At 44.1% G+C, this 20,000-nt stretch overlaps 1 protein-coding gene across 1 annotated transcript in view; it reads left to right on the plus strand.

Moving 5' to 3' along the window:
- The window catches only part of LOC143033057 (calpain-9-like), a 460,946-nt gene that overhangs the window by 4,638 nt on the left and 436,308 nt on the right, over positions 1–20,000 (plus strand). The window contains exon 2 of the mRNA XM_076198255.1: positions 13,923–14,109. Within this exon, the coding sequence (XP_076054370.1) occupies positions 13,923–14,109 (187 nt within the window). The remainder of the gene's footprint in view (positions 1–13,922; positions 14,110–20,000) is intronic.

Genomic DNA, 20,000 nt, shown 5'->3' on the forward strand with positions numbered 1-20,000 from the left:
TAAATGACACAATTATGCCACATTGTGGAAGGCTTGTTTGCGTTGACAAGACCATTTTCTTGTCATCGATCGGCCTCTTGTCGCCGCCCAGTTACAGAACGCCGCGGGCTTTGTCCTCCCGTGCGTCACGGCGGAGGTGCAATTTGCAAATACAAAGAACACAGAGTATTTTTTTTTTTTTTTTTTTTTTTTTTTTCTTTTTTTTTTTTTTTTCCTTCTCTTTTCTTCTCTTTTCTTCTTCTTTTTCTTTTTCTTTTTCTCCTTCTTCAGACGGGAGCGCATTCTTGCGGTCGTTATCAGCTTTTTCTATCCATTTTTTTGTTCGTTTATTTATTTATTTATTTGTTTCTTCAGTTATCTATCTTAGTCATTTATCTATTGATTAATTAGTTAATTGGTTTATTTTTTCTATTTGTTAAAGTAACATTAAATAATGAAATGTCTGTTTATACTTACAATTCTTTTTACTAATTACATTTTTATATATGATGTCAAAGGACCAAAATTTTGAGTAAAAAAAAAAAAAAAAATTGGGTCAGGTCGGGTTAACTTGTTAAAACCGAAAACTTAACCCGGTTGGTTTGAGGCTAAATTAACCTCGGTTAGTTAACAGCTGTCCAAGAGTTCATTAGGAACGTAAGGTAGACAAGTTCCTAACTTGAGGCTTTGTTTCTAAGTAGTTTTAATCTTGTAACTAGAAGTAGGCCACGCTCTCAACTGCTACAGATTAAAACTACCTCTGCAAGTAGTTGTCCTCTCTATTATTAGGAATTCCTCAGATTCGGAACTCTCTAATATTCGATACGAAATATTCCGAAATCTTGAAAAAAAAACTTCAAATATTAGAAGGACGTTCTAACATACTTTCGAAAAATTACTAAATATTCAAAATTAATTTATTTTTGGGGGAATTTCTGTTTTAGAAAATTATCTGTGTCCTTTTTCTGCAACTTTAAGAAATGTAATAATCATATGACAATATCTGCTTCTCAAAAAAAAAAAAAAAAATCGACGATCGCTCATATGGCAACACCACAATCCAATCAGCTGGAGATGTTGCCACAAACGAGCCTCTCTTTAGGCGAAACAAGAGAATGTAGTTGTTGAAGTTAAGAGAGCATCGGTCAATGAAGTGGAAAAATCATTCCTATCTCTCCCTCCCCCTCCCCTTTCCCCCTCCCCTTTCCCCCTCCCCTTTCCCCTTCTCCGTCATCCCCTCATGCCCCTTTCTTCCCCTCTCCGTCTCCCCCTCCCCTTCTCCCCCCTTCCTTCCCCCTCCCCCTATCCCCTTCCGACTCTCCCTTCCCCTCTCCCCCTTCCCCCTCCCGTCACCCTCCCCTCTTCCCCCTTCCCCCTCCGTCTCCCCTCCCCTCTCCCCCTTCCCCCTCCGTCTCCCCTCCCCTCTCCCCCTTCCCCCTCCGTCTCCCCTCCCCTCTCCCCCTTCCCCCTCCGTCTCCCCTCCCCTCTCCCCCTTCCCCCTCCGTCTCCCCTCCCCTCTCCCCCTTCCCCCTCCGTCTCCCCTCCCCTCTCCCCCTTCCCCCTCCCCTCCCCTTCCCCCTCCCCTTTCCTTCTCCCCTTTCCCCTCCTCTTTCCCCCTCCCCTCCCTTTCCCCCTCCCCCTCCCATTTCCCCCCGTCCTCTCTACCCTCCCCTTCCCCCTCCCCTTTCCCCCTCCCATTTCCCCCGTCCTCTCTCCCCCTCCCCTTCCCCCTCCCCCTTCCCCCTCCCCCTCCTCTTTCCCCCGCCCCCTCCTATTTCCCCCGTCCTCCTTTCCCCTCCCCCTTCCCCTCCCCTTTCCCCCTACCCTTTCCCCCTCCCCTCTCCCCCTCCCCCTCATATTTCCCCCGTCCCTCCTTCTCCCCCCTCCCCCTTCCCCTCCCCTTTCCCCCTCCCGAGGTAAATATTTTTATTGTCCCCCTTTCCACTCCCTTTCCCTTCCCCTACCCTTTCCCCCTCCCCTCTCCCCCTCCCCCTCCTATTTCCCCCGTCCTCCTTTCCCCTCCCCCTTCCCCTCCCTTTTCCCCTCCCCCTTCCCCTCCCTTTTCCCCTCCCCCTTCCCCTCCCTTTTCCCCTCCCCTCTCCTTTTCCCCCTACCCTTTCCCCCTCCCCTTTCCCCCTCCACATCCCCCTCCCCCTCCCCATCCCCCCTGAGCACCCATTCCTTTCTGTTGTGTTACCATGAAAAAAAAAATCTCCAAGTGGCAGAAATGATAAAATCCCTAATGAAAATAAAAGATAATGATGATGATAATGATAAAAATAAAGATGAAGGTAGCGGCGACGACGATAAAAATGATGATGATGATGATGATAATGATGACAATGATGATAAGGATAATGATTTGATGAAGATTTTCAATATAATACTATTGCCAGTACGTAAAAGAATAATAAAGTTAGAATTATAATAAGAAGTTACGATAATGAATAGATAAACGAACACCAAGCAGGCATCCAAGAAATCTCGACGGCAAAATAAAAAAATAACAAAATAAATAAGTACAATAAAACAAAATAATAGAAAAAATACAGAAAGGGTCTCAAAAAGTGAGTTAACCCAAACAAATGGACAAAAAATGAATATAGGTGTAATATATAGGCCAAAGACATTATCATTAGCAGACGACAAACTGTTATTTCAAGAACTGTCTAGTTTCTGCAACCGGGATTTATTGATAATGGGTGATTTCAATTTTACTGACATTGATTGGATGACCCTTGAACATGGGCCCATAATTAGTAGTCGCTGATTGATTTTCTTGGTGACAATGCTGAGCGGTCACTTAATGGAGCCGCAGCAATGTAAAAGTGAGCCCACAAGATAGGAAACTTTACTCGATTTATTGATCACTAGCCGCGAAAGCATCGGCAACTGAATGTAGAAGTCGGTGAATCTTTTGCAAATAGCGAACACAACTTAGTCAGTTCAAACCCAAAACAATTTTAGAATAGAACTTGTCCTTCTAAAATACCCGATTTCAGTAAAAGCTCAGTTCATAGAACTGACGTCGAGGAGCTTACATCTTACAGATTGGGAGGACAAATTAAAACGAAAGGCCCTTAAGATCAGATGTGGGAAATATTTCAAATACGCTCACTAAGATGATTCAAACTTACATTCCCTTTTAAGGACAGACGTCCCCCAAATCAGGCTCGCCCCCAAATGGCTCGACAAAGAGAAACTGAAAAAAGTAATTGCTTAAAAAGGAGACAGGCTTATAAGAAATATAAGTGCTCGGGTTCATCTAATGACTAAGAAAGTTATGTAACAATACAGAGAGATTTAAAAAAAGACAATAAAAAAAGAAAATCGACAATACGAAATGAAACATCCTGAGAAATCCAAAGAGAATCCCAAAGAATTCTATAGATTACATTAGAGGGATTAAAAAAGGTTGTTAGGAATCCCATTGTCACTATTAATCTGCTGACGGTCAACTTGAAAAATTCAAATGAAGAATGTGATAATTCTCTTAAACAATTATTTTAGCTCGGTATTCGTAAACGAAACACCTCAAAGTGAATTCCAAACTGAAAACCAGTGAAAAGTCTGGGGGTAAAACATACTCACATACGGTAAATATAAACAAAAGAAACAATTAAAAGTGTATAACAAACTCAAAAGTTAATAAAACACCAGGCCTGACGGTTGGCATCCAAGAATCTTAAAGGAACATGAAAAATGAAGATTGTTTGATCCCTTAGAAAATTATTTCAATAAAATCCATCATATCCGGAGATGTCCCTAGAGAATGGAAGCTAGCTAACGTTACTCCATATTCCAAAAGGTGACAAAAAGAAACCAATAACTATAGGCCTATAGTTTGACTTCGATCGTAAGGAAAAATTAATGGAAACAATCATCAGAGATGCTATCGAATAGCATTTAGAAGTAAACCGTTTTGATAAATGATAGCCAACATGGTTTCAGACCGGAAACGTTTCTTGCGTGACTAAACTTACTCGAATTCTACAACACAGTTGTCTCGATTGTGACAAAAGTGACAATATAGATTTAATAATATCTCAGCTTTGCAAAAGCTTTTGATATACCTTCCCACACGAAAGACTACTTACAAATTAGCCTTGCATGGAATAAGTGGGGAGCCTATTAGTTTGGACTAGTAATTATGGTTGAAAGGTCGAAAAACAGAGAGGTTTGTTTTAATTGGAAAAACTTCTGGATTGGAAAAGTGTTGGAAGTGGAGTTCCTCAGGGTTCCCTTTTGGGGCCACATTCTATTCCATAGTAAATAAAATGATTAGACCATGGACTAAAATCTACTGTTTTTTCCCAAAATTTGCAGATATACAAAACTGTGCGGAGTGGCAAATTGATGCACTCAAACCAATTTAGATATTCAAGAAATTTTAGATAAAATTACAGCAATGGTCCTGAAAAGTGGGCTAATGAAATTTTAACACAAGTAAATGCAAGGTAAATGCACAATGTTAAAATAACCGCAAGTACATTACAAGTTTTTTGGAAATTCGTTAACAAAAGTGGATAGTGAAAAAAGAACTCGGCCGTAATTATCAGTAACGACCCTCAAATCATCCAAGCAGTGTATTTCAGCCTCTGAGAAACAAATAAGATGGCTGATTGATTGGCGCGATCTTTAGATTTCAAAAGTCCATCACTCATTAACAAGCTCTAAAAATCGTTAGTTCGTCCACATTTGGGAATATGCAGTTTCCGTAAGGTCACCGAATCTCATTAAAAGACATTGCAGACTGGAAAAAGTACAACGGCGCAAGCCACAAAACTGATTCCAATATCCAAAATAAATCATACGAAAAACGACTTAAGAACATGAAACTGTTTTCCCTAAAAAAAGAGTAGACTCAGAGGTGACTTGATACATGTTCCATTTAGATTTTAAAGGAATTGACAACATCAAAAGTGACCAAATTTCACATTGAATGAGAATCAGACAAGAAACAATGGTCCTCAAACTGTCCGGAAAATTAGATTCAATTTGGAAGTAGTAGAAACAACTTTGCCAACCGTGTAGTTAATGAATGAATAAACGTCCTGCACAGGTAGTGCAATGGTAGTTCAGTTCGAAGCTTTAAGAATCATTTAGATAAAACCTAAGTAAGAATGCTGTAAATAATTATAATTTATGATATATTATTATGGGTTTTGTTTTTGTTATAATTTGTCTTCTGATTTTCATTTATTATTAGTTATATGTCAATTTATTATCATTTACTATTTACCTGTTGTTTTGTTATTCCCACTATACCAATGCATTATTTATGTATTGTATTTGTTATTTACATTGTTAAAAGTTTAATTTATTTAATAGACTTTTTTTTTTTTTTTTTTTTTTTTTTTTTGCATCCGACCTAGATATGGATCAAAAGGTCTCCTGTCGGCATGCTTTGCCTTTGTAATCCTTTGTAAGTGACCCATTTTCAAAAAAGATCAAGAAAAGCGACGAGGATAGTGACGTGTTAGGAATTGTGCAGAGAAAGAGAGAGAGAGAGAGAAAGAGCGAGAAAGAGAGAGAGAGGGTGGCCGAGAGGAAGATAGAGAGAGAAGGGAGGGCGTGAGGGAGAGAGAGTGGAAAGGCGAGAGAGAGAGAGAGAGAGAGAGTGGGGTGAGGGCGAGAGAGAGAGAGAGTGGGGTGAGGGCGAGAGAGAGAGAGAAAGTGTGCGAGCAGATTGGGGTCGTCAAACAAATTTATTGGGAAGATTTTCTTTCGTTCTTCTTTCTTCCTTTTTTTCTTCTTCTTCTTCGTGAGAGAGAGAGAGAGTGTGCGGATTCTTGGAAAAAGTGGATCCCATCCCATGAGATTCGTCAATAATAGAGATGGAAACACACTAAAGTTTCTCCGTGACGTCATATCATGTTCTGTGACGTCATATCCTCTTCTGTGACGTCATATCCTGATCTGTGACGTCATATATTATGTGATGTTATTTGACATCCTATCCTGTTATGTAACGACATGAGTGACGTCATGGCTCTGTGACGTAATGACTTGTTCTGTGACGTCTGTTATTTATTTATCTATTTATTTATTTATTTATCTTTTATTTACCAAGAGCTTTTTCCCCCTTATAAGGGAGGTAGCCAAGTCAGAGGCACGTACCTATTCCCACCCATTCCACTCCCCTACCACCCCCTCCACCCCTCCTATCTCAGCTCTATGACGTCATAATTTGTGACGTAATGTTACATTCTGTGACGTCAAGCCTTGTTCTGTAATGTTTTGTGTGTGTGTGTGTGTGTGTGTGTGTGTGTGTGTGTGTGTGTGTGTGTAAGGCCATATGCAAGCTATGGATCTCTCATCGGGGAAAATAATAGCTGTCAGTCACGAGTCCTGCACGTGATCTATGGTCATGTTAAAACGTACGCACATGCATACACACACACACATACACACACATACACATGAATATACGCATTACCCTTACCAAAGTGATAAATCAATATTCTATCATTCTAACGCGTGCGAGCGCCAACTAGCATTTATGTATGGCATGCATATATGCTTATATATGCGTGTGTATATGCGTATATGCATATTTGCCTTTCTCACATTTGACGTCATTACCTCGAGCTATTTTGCAAAAGCAAGTGTCAACAATACTCGCTCCAGGAATTCCATTCCCCTTTTCTTTTTTTTCTCTCCCTCTCTTTTTTCTCTCTTTTCTCTTTTTTATGTTTTTTTTTTCGCTTTTTTTAAGTGACGTGGCCACAATGCGTTTACATACCCCACGCGTGGTTGTCCCCTTTTTTTTTCTAATTTTGTATTTTTCGTTTTTTGTTTGTTTATGTGTGTGAGCGTGTGTGTATGTGTGTGTGTGTGTGTGTGTGTGTGTGTGTGTGTGTGTGTGTGTGTATTCACCTTGGTCCTTTGAATCACGTGTTGGACTCGTGATCGACAGCTATATCCCTCCCGGAAGAGAGCTCAGAGTTCGTATGACCGATCTATGGGTAATGCTATGACCTTACACGCACGCACACCCCCAACTCTCCGCCCACGAGAGTTGGAGTAACGACTCGAAGCGCAGCGATACTGAAATAACTTCAGCCCTGGGCAGGATTCGAACCCAGTACCGCCGGTACCGCCATACTGACAGTCTGGGACTCTACCAATCGCGCCACCGAGTCGTGTGTGTGTGTGTGTGTGTGTGTGTGTGTGTGTGTGTGTGTGTGTGTGTGTGTGTGTGAGCGTGTGTGTGTGTGTGTGTGTGTGTGTGAGCGTGTTTGTGTGTGTGTGTGTGTGTGTGTGTGTGTGTGTGTGTGTGTGTGTGTGTGAGTATGTGTATGGGTGAGTGGATGGTAGGTGTGTTTGCCTAGTTGTACCTAAGTGTAACATAAAAAAAAAGTAATTTTTCGTAATCAAAATCTCAAGATTTGATCTGCAATTGCACGTCTTTTTAAATTTGTATTAATACTTAAAAAAATATATATATATACAAAAGACTTTTTCCCCACGTTAGGGGTAGCCAAATCAAAGTCCAGACATGGTAGCCAACCAAAACTTGCTCAATCTTCCTTTCCATCTCGTGGATGAAGGGTTCCCCCCTCTACACCCGCCACACCGCTCGGGTCGATGGCAATGCAGCGAGGCATGGGGCAGACAAAGCGTCGTTTTCTATTCGCTCCTATGCAGTTCGGCCTATCGTTTTCTCTTTCTCTCTCTCTCTCTCTCTCTCTCTCTCTCTCTCTCTCTCTCTCTCTCTCTCTCTCTCTCTCTGAATTATTTTCTATAAATATTATTATTTCTCCTTTTATGAGGAAAAGGGCTTTTTGGTAAATGTATATGTGTATGTGTGTGTGTGTGTGTATGTATGTATATATGTGTATGTGTGTATGTATATGTACATGTATGTATATATATATGTATACAAGAAAGAATGTATATATGTATACATGTATGTATCTATTTTTTACACTTTCAAAGTCTGACAATTAAAAAAAAAATACATAACGCACATATACCAAATAGTGCATTGGAGATGGCCAATCAAGGCTTGCAAAAGAAAGAAAAGAAAATAGAAAAAAAGAGGAAGAAAGAGAAACTAAAAAAAAGAAAACGAAAAAAGAAAAAGAAAATAAAGAGAAAAGAAAGAAAAGAAATAAAAAAAATGAAAATAGATAAAAATAAAGAAAAAATAAAGGAAAAAGAAAAGAAAGAAAAGGTAAAGAATAAAGAAAAGAAAGAAAAAAACAAAACAAAAGAAAAATAGCATACATTCCGCCCCCAACTTCCTTCTCCTTGGCCAGTTAATTGGCTCTCCTACGGGTGTGATGAGTAGACAACCCTCAGGCGTCCATCGCGAGCAAGTGGAGGGGACCCTAGTGACGACACGGGATGTGGATGGCCCACTCACATTCCACGCGCATTTCCTTTTATGGCGAAGCATTTGCGCGCGATGTCGACAAACAGCTATTAGTCTTCCTTTCCCCTTCACCGACTCCTGAAGGGGGCAACATCGAAGTCCTCCTGATGGGGGAGTTCTCCGAAGTCCTCCTGGGAGGAAGTGTCTGCCTTCAGGAGGAAGGTTCTGCGTGTTTGACTCAAAGTCGCCGAAGACCTGTTAGTCTTCCTTTCCTCTTCACCGACTCCTGAAGGGGGCAACATCGAAGTCCTCCTGATGGGGGAGTTCTCCGAAGTCCTCCTGGGAGGAAGTGTCTGCCTTCAGGAGGAAGATTCTGGGTGTTTGACTCGAAGTCCCCAAAGACCTGTTAGTCCTTCTTTTCCTCTTCACTGACTCCTGAAGGGGGGCACATCGAAGTCCTCCTGATGGGGGAGGTCTCCGAAGTCCTCCTGGGAGGAAGTGTCTGCCTTCAGGAGGAAGGTTCTGGGTGTTTGACTCGAAGTCGCCGAAGACCTGTTAGTCTTCCTTTCCTCCTGACGGGGTGCTCGCCGAAGTGCCCCCTGGCGAGTGCGGGGGTGGGGGAGGCAAGTATCCGCCTTCAGGAGGTGTCGGACATTTGCGCCTGATGTCTCCGAAGGCCTATTAATCTTCCTTTCCTCTTCACCGCCTCCTGATGGGGTGCTCCCCGCCGAAGAGCTCCTGCTGGGGGGGGAGGGGGAAGGGGAAGCAGACATTTGACAGCTGTCGCGAAACCTCTTGCGTCGGTAATGGTTACTTAATAGTAATCGCACTGTTGCTCTCGGTAATCTTTCGGAGTCCTTATGGTCTTAGGGCCTGGAAGTGTGGAGGGAGGAGGAGGAGGAGGAGAGTTGAAGGACAAGAGGAGGAGGAATAGCAGAGGAGGAGGAGGATAGTAAGAAGAGAAGAGGAGAAGGAGGGAAGGGAGGGAAGGAGGAAGAGATGAAGAGTAGGAAGGAGGAAGAGAGGAGGACAAGAAGAAGAGGAGGCCAAGAGGAGGAGGAGGAAGAGGAAAAGGAGGCCAAGAGGAGGAGGAGGAGGACGACAAGAAAGTAGGAGGAGGAGGAGGACAAGAGGAGAAGCTGAGGAGGTGGATGAGGAAAAGGAAGGGGGAGGGGAAAGAGGAGGAGGGGGAGGAGGAGGAAGAAGAAGAAGAAGAGGACGAGAGGAGCAGGAGGAGGAGGAGAAAGGAGCCTCTTATAACTGAATAAAATCCCCTAGACGGACTAGGTCGACTAACCTTGTTAAGGCCTTTGAGGACAACCAAGTTGAATAAAACCTAGTTAGCAACTGTGTGTATGTGTGTGTGTGTGTGTGTGTATGTGCGCACGTGTGTCTATGCGTGTGTCTGTGTATTTACCTAGTTGTATTTTGCGGGAGAAGAGCTATGCTCGTAGGGACCCGTGAGGTGTGTGTGTGTGTGTGTGTGTGTGTGTGTGTGTGTGTGTGTGTGTGTGTGTGTGCGTCCGTGTGCGCATGTGTGTGAAAAGTAGATTATATCTTTAACCGGCCTCCGAGAAGAAGGCTTCTAATAAACCTCATCAGAAGCCTTACGCGGGCTTTTAAGGCTCTGTTATCCTGCTTAACGACCTCGCTGGGCGGGGGGAGGGGGAGGGGGGGAGAAAGGAGGGGGAAGAGGGGGGGGGGTAGCCGTTCGAAGAACGTGATTACGAACGTAAGATGCGTTTACCCATGATTGCGGTGGCTGGCCAGCCCATGAACGGGGGAGTGAATGGCACCGAGGCAGTCTAATGCCTCTTCGACTCCCTAATGGCATTCATAATGGCACTCAACCCTGTGGCAGAAGTCGTCGCTCCTCCTTTTACCCTCTTCCTCCTCCTCTTCTTCCTCCTCCTCCTCCTCCTCCTCCTTTGTCTTCCTCATCCCCCTCCTCCTTCGTCCTCTTCCTTTTCCTTGTCCTCTTTCGTCCTCATCCTCTTCTCCTCCTCCTCCTCCTCCTCCCGTCCTTCGTCCTCCTCGTCCTCTTCCTCCTTATCGTCCTCCCCGTCCTCTTCCTCCTACTCCTCCTCCTCCTCCTCCTCCTCCTCGTCCTTTTCTTTGTCCTCATCATTTTCCTTGTCCTCCTTCTCCCTCTCTTCCTGACACTCCTCCTCTTCCTCGTTGTTGTCCTCCTCCATTTCCTCGTTCTCTTCCTCCTCCTCCTCCTCCTCCTCCTCTTCTTCCTTGCTCTCGTCCTCCTCGTGTTTCTCCTTCTGTTCCTTTTCTTCCTCCTCTTCCTCCTTCTCTTCTTCCTCATCTTTCTATTACCCCATCTTCACCTCTCCCTCCTCTTTCTCCCTCTTCCTCCCATCCCATCCTCCTCCTCCATTTCCTCCTCCTCGTCCTCCTCCACGTCCTCCTCCTCCAATTTCTCCTCCTCGTACTCCTCCTCCTCGTCCTCCTCCTCTATTTCCTCCTCGTCCTCCTCCTCCTCCTCCTCTTTCTTCTCCATTTTAGGAACTCTGGTGGTACTGCATGTACGTGAAAGTTTAAGACTGTCCCAAACAGAGTGAGGGTGGGTAGGTTGGGGGGGGGGCTATGGCGCCAAGGAGATGAATAGAATCGTTTGGCGCCAGCTGGGACGAAAGTAAAAATGGCGAAAGACAGAATCAATCCAAGATTAAAAAAAAAAAAAACGAAAAAAGGAAAAGAACAATACTAAGTCCTTTGTGTTCTCAGAACTTGATACTGAAGGACTTTTTGATTTATTGTCTTGTTTTATTTTGTTTTACTTTATTTTGTTTTGTAATTTTATACTTATTGGTTTGTTTTTATTTATCAATTTATGTATTAATTTTATTTTTATTTATTATTATTATTATTATTATTATTATTATTATTATTATTATTATTATTTTTTTTTTTTTTTTTTTTTTTTTTTTTTTTTTTTTTTTTTTTTTTTTTTTTTTTTTTTTTTTTTTTTTTTTTTGCTCGTATGTAACTTTAGACGGATTCTCATCACCACGACACGGATGGTGATGCCCACCAGCACCACCAGATCCTTTCTGGCACCACACTGCGACTGGTGCAAGTGCCACTGAAGGCCTCACACGAGTCAAAGGCTAGACGCTGTAACAGAATTTTTCCTTTTTTTTCAGGAGAAAATTAATGACGTTACCATGGTTACCACAGTCTTCACTCTTTACTCTTTTTCTCTTCCTCGCTCTCTTTTACTATCTTTTGATCTCTTTTTCCGCCTTCTACTCATGCTCTTTTTTACTCTCTTTTTCTGTCTTTTATTCTGGATCTCTTTTGCTCCATTACTCTTTTTCTCTTTTGCTGTCTAATGTGGGCTTCTCTCTCTCTTGTTCTTTACTTCTCTCCCTCCTCCTCCTGTGTCACCTCCTTCACCTCCTTCTCCTCCTCCTCCACCTCCTCCTCCACCACCTCCTTCTCCTCCTCCTTCTCTCACCCTCCCCTCTTTCTCTCCCTCACCCTCTCCTTCTCCATCACCCTTTCATCCCTCTCCCTCATCTCCCTCTCCCTCACTCTCTCCCTCACCCTCGCACTCATCCTCCCTCTCCCCTCACCCTCTCCCCTCAACCTCTCCCTCATCCCTATCCTCACCCTCTCCCTCATCCCTCTCCCTCTCCCTCTCCCTCACCTCCTCCCTCTCTCTCACCCTCTCCCTCTCCCTCTCCTCTCTCTCTCACCTTCTCCTCTCTCCCTCACCCTTTCCTTCTCCCTCTCCCTCACCTCTTCCCTCTCTCTCACCCTCTCCCTCTCCTCTCTCTCTCACCTTCTCCTCTCTCCCTCACCCTTTCCTTCTCCCTCTCCTTTCTCCCTCACCCTCTCCCTCACCCTCTCCTTCAGGGCGGGGGGGGGTCCTGCACTGATCTAAATAAAATCATTTGGCGTCAGCCAGAATACCTAAAATATAGCATTGCAGTGAAGGAAATGAGCATTAACATATATATATATATATATATATATATATATATATATATATATATATATATATATACATATATGTATATATATACATATATATATATATATATATATATATATATATATGCAACAGTAATCACATAAAACACGTGAATAAAGATTTATGCTTGTAACCACGAGGAAAATAAAGATCGGAATACTGAACGTTTTCGTCTATTAAGACATTTTCAAAGTACATAGTGTCACAACAAAGAATAACTTAAATATAATAATATAGAAAACAGGAGAGGTCACACAACGTAAATACGAAAGGAATATCTTACAAAGAAACGAAAATATAAAAACAATAAATAAAATGGGTGACAATTGAAACAGGTGAAAAAATGTCACACAACATAAACCATAAGGATAACAAATGACAAGGTGAAAAAAAGAACATTCAACATAAAAGATAATAACAAGAAATAAGAAGGGTGACAATTGACACATGTGATTCAACATAAAGATTGACTTACAAAGAAACAAATTATATACATATGCATACATACATATATATATATATATATAATGGAAAATAATAATAACAAGAAAAAATAAATAAAAATGGATGACAGATGACACAGGTGAAAAAAGGTCACACAAGATGGCTAAGGCGGAGCTTTGGGACATTGTCCTACAATTTGGTTAATCACAAAATTATCTAATTTAAAAAGACCAGTGCTTAAATTAAGATTTTCATCAAAAGTTTTTTTAATGATACACGATTCAATTATATTTCTTATCAAATAAGAATTACTTAAAACAATTTCTTGGGAATTGTCCCAATCAATACAGTGATTGTAGTCTCTAATGTGAGCAAAAATCCCACTTGAAGATTGGCCAGTACGGACACTATACTTATGCTGGTTCAATCTAAGTGTTGTGACACTATGTACCTTGAAAATGTCTTAATAGACGAAAACGTTCAGTATTCCGATCTTTATTTTCCTCGTGGTTACAAGCATATTTTTATATATATATATATATATATATATATATATATATATATATATATATATATATATATATATACGTATATATATTTTTTTTTTGGGGGGGGTACCCGCCCCTTTCGTTACGTCACAGAATGTGTTTACTTCACCTGCATATCGCCAGGCGATTTAATTCAACTGTGGTGAACCTCCTCCCATCAGCCGTTGCCATAGGAACGATGTTGTCATGTTATGTCGTGTTGGGCCAGGCTAGGTCAAGCCAGGTCAGGTCAAATGTTGACAGAGGTACAAGGCGACCCAGGTCAAGTTCTCGGTGTTTGAGAGATATTTAAATTTGCCAAGGACTCGAACCTTCAAGGAGACTGGTGCAGTGATATAAAACAATGATAACGATAAATGAATAAATAAATAATAATACAATAAATTGAAAAACTATAAAAATTAATTTTGTGAATTAGATACGTCATTGGGTAAAAGTAATAAGATAAAAATAAGATAAACAAACAAATAGGGAAATAGGCAAACAAATAGGCAAAGAAATAAAAGAAAAACAAACAAATAAACAAATGTAATAAAAGATAGAAATTTCCCCCACGCACTCAAAAACGCTTTCGTGGTCCTCGTATCTATCTCCACTAACTCCCCTTCACTCCCACTCACTCCCACTCCCTCTTCTCCCACAGATACTGGACCATCGACAGGAATGACTCCCGTAAAAGGGAGAGAAGTGGTGGGAGTTACTCCCAGCTGAAGAGGACACTGAGAGAGCGAGGACAACTCTACGAGGACACAGAGTTTCCTGCGGTGGCCAAGACACTCTACACGAACCGGAAGCCGCATCTGTGGCCCGTCGTGTGGCTCCGGCCGCACGTAAGTACATAATGTGCTTTTTTCGTATTCTTTTTTGAGCCTTCGCGAGTGGTCGGGTGGCGGCCATTTTGTTTTTGTTCATGTTATTTCATAGATTTGACAAAAGGAAAACAAAGTGTTTTTATATACATACATACTACACTCGCACACACACACATACACACACACACACACACACACACACACACACACACACACACACATATATATATATATATATATATATATATATATATATATATATATATATATATATACACACACTCTTTTTCTCCCTCTAACTCACCCTCTCCCTCACCCTCACCCTCTCCCTCACCCTCTCCCTCACCCTCTCCCTTACACACACACACACACACACACACACACACACACACACACACACACACACACACACACACACGCACACAAGGACTACCTCAACCCAAAGCTTCTTTCATCGTAATGGCGCTCTCGGAAATCTTGACTGTCGATCAACAAATTTTCGAATTCATGAAATTGTCCAACTTTTATAGAAGTTGCACTCAGATCTAAATTATCGAAAATATTTTTGGTGCGATGGGATTCGTAGTTGTTCTTGTATAACACAGAATTACATGTGCTTCTTCACTCTCATTTTCATATTCTTACTCTCAAGCATATGCGTATACTCATATACTCATATACGCATGTTCACATGCGTGCGCATATATATGCGTATACTCATACTCTCACTCTCACTCTCACTCACGCATTCACACATATACACACTGAAGACAAATTAACATATGTATACATATATGAACCCTGATAACTGGTCCGGATGGGTAACAGATGTCGATCACGAGACCAGCACGTGGTCCAGAGCCGTGGTGAATCAAATCCACGTATGCACATGTTTGTTGGTGTAGTGGTACCTCGTTCGACTGGTAACTCATCGGTCTATGTTCGAATCCCCGCCCAGGTTCTGAAAATCATCATAACAACGCAAACCGGTACCCTAGATCTGGTGGGCAAGGTGTTTTCTATGTGTGTGTGTGTGTGTGTGTGTGTGTGTGTTTGTGTGTCTATGTATGTGTGTGTTTGTGTATGTGTATATATGTGGGTGTGTTTATGTATATGTGTGTATGTGTATATGTGTGTGTGTGTGTGTTTGTGTATGTGTATATGTGTATGGGTGGATGGGTGTGTAAGGTGGCAACGCTACCCACAGTTCGAGCAATATACGAGCTCTGAAGCTCTCTTTCGGGAGGGGAGTAGCTGCCGATCACAAGTCCAGCACGTGATGTGAGGCCATAGTGTGTACGTGTGTGTACACGTGTCATGGGAATTGTAAAAAAAATAAAACCGCGTGAAAAAACGCGAAGTAATAAATCGCGAATCTGATATTCGCGAATTTGAAATTACGCGAAGTCGGTCGTGTGACGAAAACAAGAGAACAAAGGGGTGGGGAGAGGGGGGAGGGGGGATCTTTCTACATTGAGAGACAGCGTCGAGAGACTGTTCCCGTCCTTTTCCAAAGTTCGAAGACAGTTCGAAGTGAAAGAGGACGTCAACAGAGACTCTTATTGTCCTGCAGACCCGAAGTGGCTCACATAAGGTCCCTTTGACATAAAGAGTAATTGGAAACTCGGAAGGGGAGACGCTCCTAACAGAGGACATGTTCCTGCTTCTGACAGAAGAAGTTGAAAGTGGCCCTTTACCTTGATGTAACTGTAAAGGGGTGATTCACAGAAAGACACCCCACTCACCCATCCGGACACTTGCCCCCCCCATCTCCGGTACATTTCCCCCCCTTTTCTTCCCTCCTTCTGGAAACCTTCCCCCCACTTCAGGAGACCCTCAGAACTCCCTCAGGGGTGGGGGGATCGAGACCCCCCTTTTATCTTTAGGAGGGGGGGATATGCCCAAATTTGCCTACGAACAAGACTATGATTGAGAACGAAGGATTGACGGGGGTGGGTGGGAGAGGGATGGGGGGCTGAGGGGGAGGAGGGGGGAGAACTAGGGGGGCTGGGGGGAGGAGGGGGAGGACTAGGGGGGTGATGGGGGGAAGTGAGTCTTTTGAAATTCGAAGAACCTATACTTCGAGAGATTATTGGAAGACGCGAAAAATTTGATACTTATGGATCCGGCTTCTTGTTTGGCGACCTACAATACCCCCTCTCCTCCTCCTCCTCCTCCTCCTCCTCCTCCTCCTCCTCCTCTTCCTCTTCCTCCTCCTCTTCCTCCTCTTCCTCCGTCTCCTCCTCCGTCTCCTCTCCTCTTCTCTTCCTCCTCATCTTCCTCCGTCTCTTCTTCCTCTTCCTCCTCCTCCTCCTCCTTTTCTTCCTCCGCCTCCTCCTTTCCTTCCTCCGCCTCCTCTTCCTCTTCCCCCGTCTCTTACTCCTCCTTTTCCTCATCCTTTTCTCCTCTTCCTCTTCCTCCTCCTCCGCATCGTCCTTCCCCTCCTCTTTCTCTCTATTTTCGTGTTTCTATTTCTTCTTTCCTTCTTATATCTCATACTCATCCTCTCTTTCTCTTTCTACTTCTTTTCTTTCTTTTCCTCCTTCCCCTCTTCTTCTCCCTCCACCCCTCCGCCTGCCACTCCTCCTCTTCCTCCTACTCCCCTTCCTCCTCCTCCTTTTTCCTTGTCTTCCCCTCCCCTCCTCCTCGTCTTCCTCCTTCAATAGTTCGTTTTCCTCTTTCTCTTCCTCCTCTTCCTTCTCCTTCATTTCCTCTTCCCCTCTCCTCCTCCTCCTCCTCCTCCTCCTCCTCCTCCTCATTTTCCTTCTCCTCGTCTTCCTTCTTCAACAGCTCGTTTTCCTCTTTCTCTTCCTCCTCTTCCTTCTCCTTCATTTCCTCTTCCCTTTCTCCTCCTCCTCCTCCTCCTCCTCCTCCTCATTTTCCTCCTCCTCGTCCTCCTTCTTCAACAGCTCGTTTTCCTCTTTCTCTTCCTCCTCTTCCTTCTCTATTTCCTCTTCCTCTCCACTCCTCCTCCTCCTCCTCCTCCTCATTTTTTCTCATCTTCCTTCTTCAATAACTCGTTTTTCCCGTTCTCTTCCTCTTCTTCCTTCTACTCCATTTCCTCTTCCCCTCCTCCTCCTCCTCCTCCTCCTCATTTTTCCTCCTCATTTTTCTTCCTCATTTTTGCAGACGAGTGCCACAAAGGATATTTTGGTTCTTTCTGTGTTTTCCAGCTTCTCTGTGTCACGTTTTTTTTTTTTTGTTAATCCATGAATGTTCATAAGTTCTGAAATCGTTTTTATTTTATCAGCCTCTGTCCCATACCCCTTTATTCTTCTTTCTCTTCTTCTTTTTCTTCGCCTTCTTCCTCTTATTTTTCTTCCTCTTTTTTTTTAACTTTTTCTTCCTCATCTTCCTCTTCTTCCTCACCTCTTCTTCGTTTCCTTTTTCTTCTTTGTCTTCTTCCTCTTCACCTTCTTCGTTTTCTTTTTCTTCTTTGTCTTCTTCTTCGTTTTCTTTTTCTTCTTTGTCTTCATCGTCTTCTTCTGCTTTGTCTTTTTCTTCTCCTTCGTCGTCTTCTTCTTTGTCTTCTTCTTCCTTGTCTTTTTCTTCGTCTTCGTCGTCTTCTTCTTCGTCTTTGTCTTCGTCTTTTTCCTTTTCCTCTTCATCCTCTTCTTCGTCTTTGTCCTCTTCTTCTTCCTCTTTTTCCTTTTCTTCTTCCTCTTCCCCCTTTTCCGTTTCTTTTTATCCTCCATTTCTTTGTATTTCCTCCTTTGATCCATAACAACTTGTGTTTATTTTTCATAACTTTTTTTCGTTTTACATTTTTCTTCCATCCCTTTCCATTGACTTTCTGATCCTGTTTTCAGCCCTCGGGTGGAGGGGGAGGTCGGAGGGGGAGGGGGAGGGGGAGGTCGGAGAGGGAGGAGGGGAAAGAGGAGGGGGAGGTTGGAGGGGGAGGTGGAGATCGGAGGGGGAGGGGAGGTCGGAGGGGGAGGGGGAGGTCGGAGGGGGAGGAGGAGGTCGGAGGAGAAAGAGGAGGGGAGGTCGGAGGGGGAAGTTGGAGGGGAGGGGGAGGGGGAGGTCGAGTGGGGAGGGGGAGGTCCCGGTGGGGAGGGGGAGGTCGGAAGGGGAGGGATAGAGGTAGGTCGGAGGGGGAGGTGGGAGGGGGAGGTCGGGGAGGTGGAGGGGGAGGTCGGAGGGGAGAGGCGTGAAGGGTGAGGGTGAGCAGGAGGAGAGGGTATTTTCACAAGAAATCGAATGAATCATTTGAGGTTTTTGGTCAGTTTTGACGATGAACAAATAAATCGAAAATTATCTTTGGGTCTTCTGGGAGGAGGAAGGGAGGATGAAGGGAAGAGGGATAGGGAGGAGGAGAGTTGGGGAAGGGGAGGGTGAAAGGAAGAGGGGAGGAGGAAGGGGAAGGAGAAAGGAAGGAGGAGGGGAGAGGGGAAAGGGAAAGGAAGGGGGAGGGGAATGAGGGAGGGGGAGGGGAAAGGGAGAGAGGTAGTGGTAAGGGAAGGGGTGAGGAGAGGGGAAAGGGGGAGGACAGGGGATGGGGGGAGGAGAGGGGAAAGGGGGAGGAGAGGGGAAGGGGAGGAGAGGGGAAGTGGGGAGGAGAGGGGAAGGGGGGAGGAGAGGGGAAGGGGGGAGGAGAGGGGAAGGGGGAGGAGAGGGGAAGTGGGGGAGAGGGGAAGGGGGGAGTGGGTAAGGGGGGGAGTGGGTAATCTCTCGTTGACCCTGCTCACTGTATCATCTCCTGACGCATCTCGTGCTCCTATCTTGTCTTGCCCTTCCTCGCAGGACGTCACTCAAGGCTGATCCTCAGATCGTGACGGGGAATCCTTTCCTCAATTTGGAAGCCGTGTGACGTCATGTTGCCCCCTTTCCTCCTCCGACGTCACTTTTTTTTTTTTTTTTTTTTTGGTTGTGGTGAGTAGGTTAGGTGACTTAAGTTAGAGAGTGTCGGTTAAGTTAAGCTATGTTATGTATGTTAGGTTAATTTTGGTCATACTCAATTAGGTATATCAGGTAAGGGGTACTGGGTTACATATATTAATTTAGGAAATGAAGGTAACGTATATTAGGTAATGTTATCTATAGTGTACATAGACTAGGTTAGATAAGCGTATCAGTTTAGATAGGTTCGTCAATCATATGTACTTTCAAAAGAAATCGAATGAATAGATAATAGATTTTTTTTTTTAAATGAAGAAAAAAAGAAAAAGAAAATGCGGTTCTTTGGATGTCGCCCTCCTCTTTAGGTTCTTTTCTTCGCCTTCCGCCTTCCTCTTTTCGCCTTCCACCTTACATCTTCTTCCTACTTCCTCCTCCCTACCCCCATCTCCCACCTTCCTTCTTCCTATTTTCGCCTTCCATCTTACTTCCTCCTTCCTACCCCAACCTTCCACCTCCCTCCTTCCTCCTCGTTCCTTCCTACCCCCACTTCCCTCCTTCCTCCTCCCTCCTCCCTCCTTCCTCCTCCCTCCTTCCGGCTCCACCTCCCTCATTCCTCCTCCCACCTTCCTACTCCACCTTCCTCCTTCCTCCTCCCTCCTTCCTACCCCCACCTCCCTCCTTCCTACCCCACCTCCCTCCAACCTCCTCCCTCCTTCCTCCTACCTCCTTCCTACCTCCATCTCCCTCCTTCCTCCTCCCTCCTTCCTCCTACCCCCTTCCTACCCCTACCCCTTCCTACCCCCACCCCTTCCTTCCTACCCCCTCCTTCATCCCTCTGCCTTCCTCCTTCCGCATTTTTCCTTCCTCCTACCTCCATCTCCCTCCCTCCTCCCTCCTTCCTCCTCCCTCTTTCCTCCTCCCTCCTTCCTATCCCTACCTCTCTCCTTCCTCCTACCTCCTTCCTGCCCCCATCCCCCTCCTTCCTACCCCCTTCTTCATCCTTCCGCCTTCCTCCTTCCGCATTTTTCCTTCCTCCTTCCTTCTTCCTCCTTCCCTCGGCCAGCCCACGT

This window comes from Oratosquilla oratoria, chromosome 15 (genome assembly GCF_046742065.1).
Source record: "Oratosquilla oratoria isolate Oo_2021 chromosome 15, ASM4674206v1, whole genome shotgun sequence".
Lineage (NCBI taxonomy): Eukaryota > Metazoa > Arthropoda > Malacostraca > Stomatopoda > Squillidae > Oratosquilla > Oratosquilla oratoria.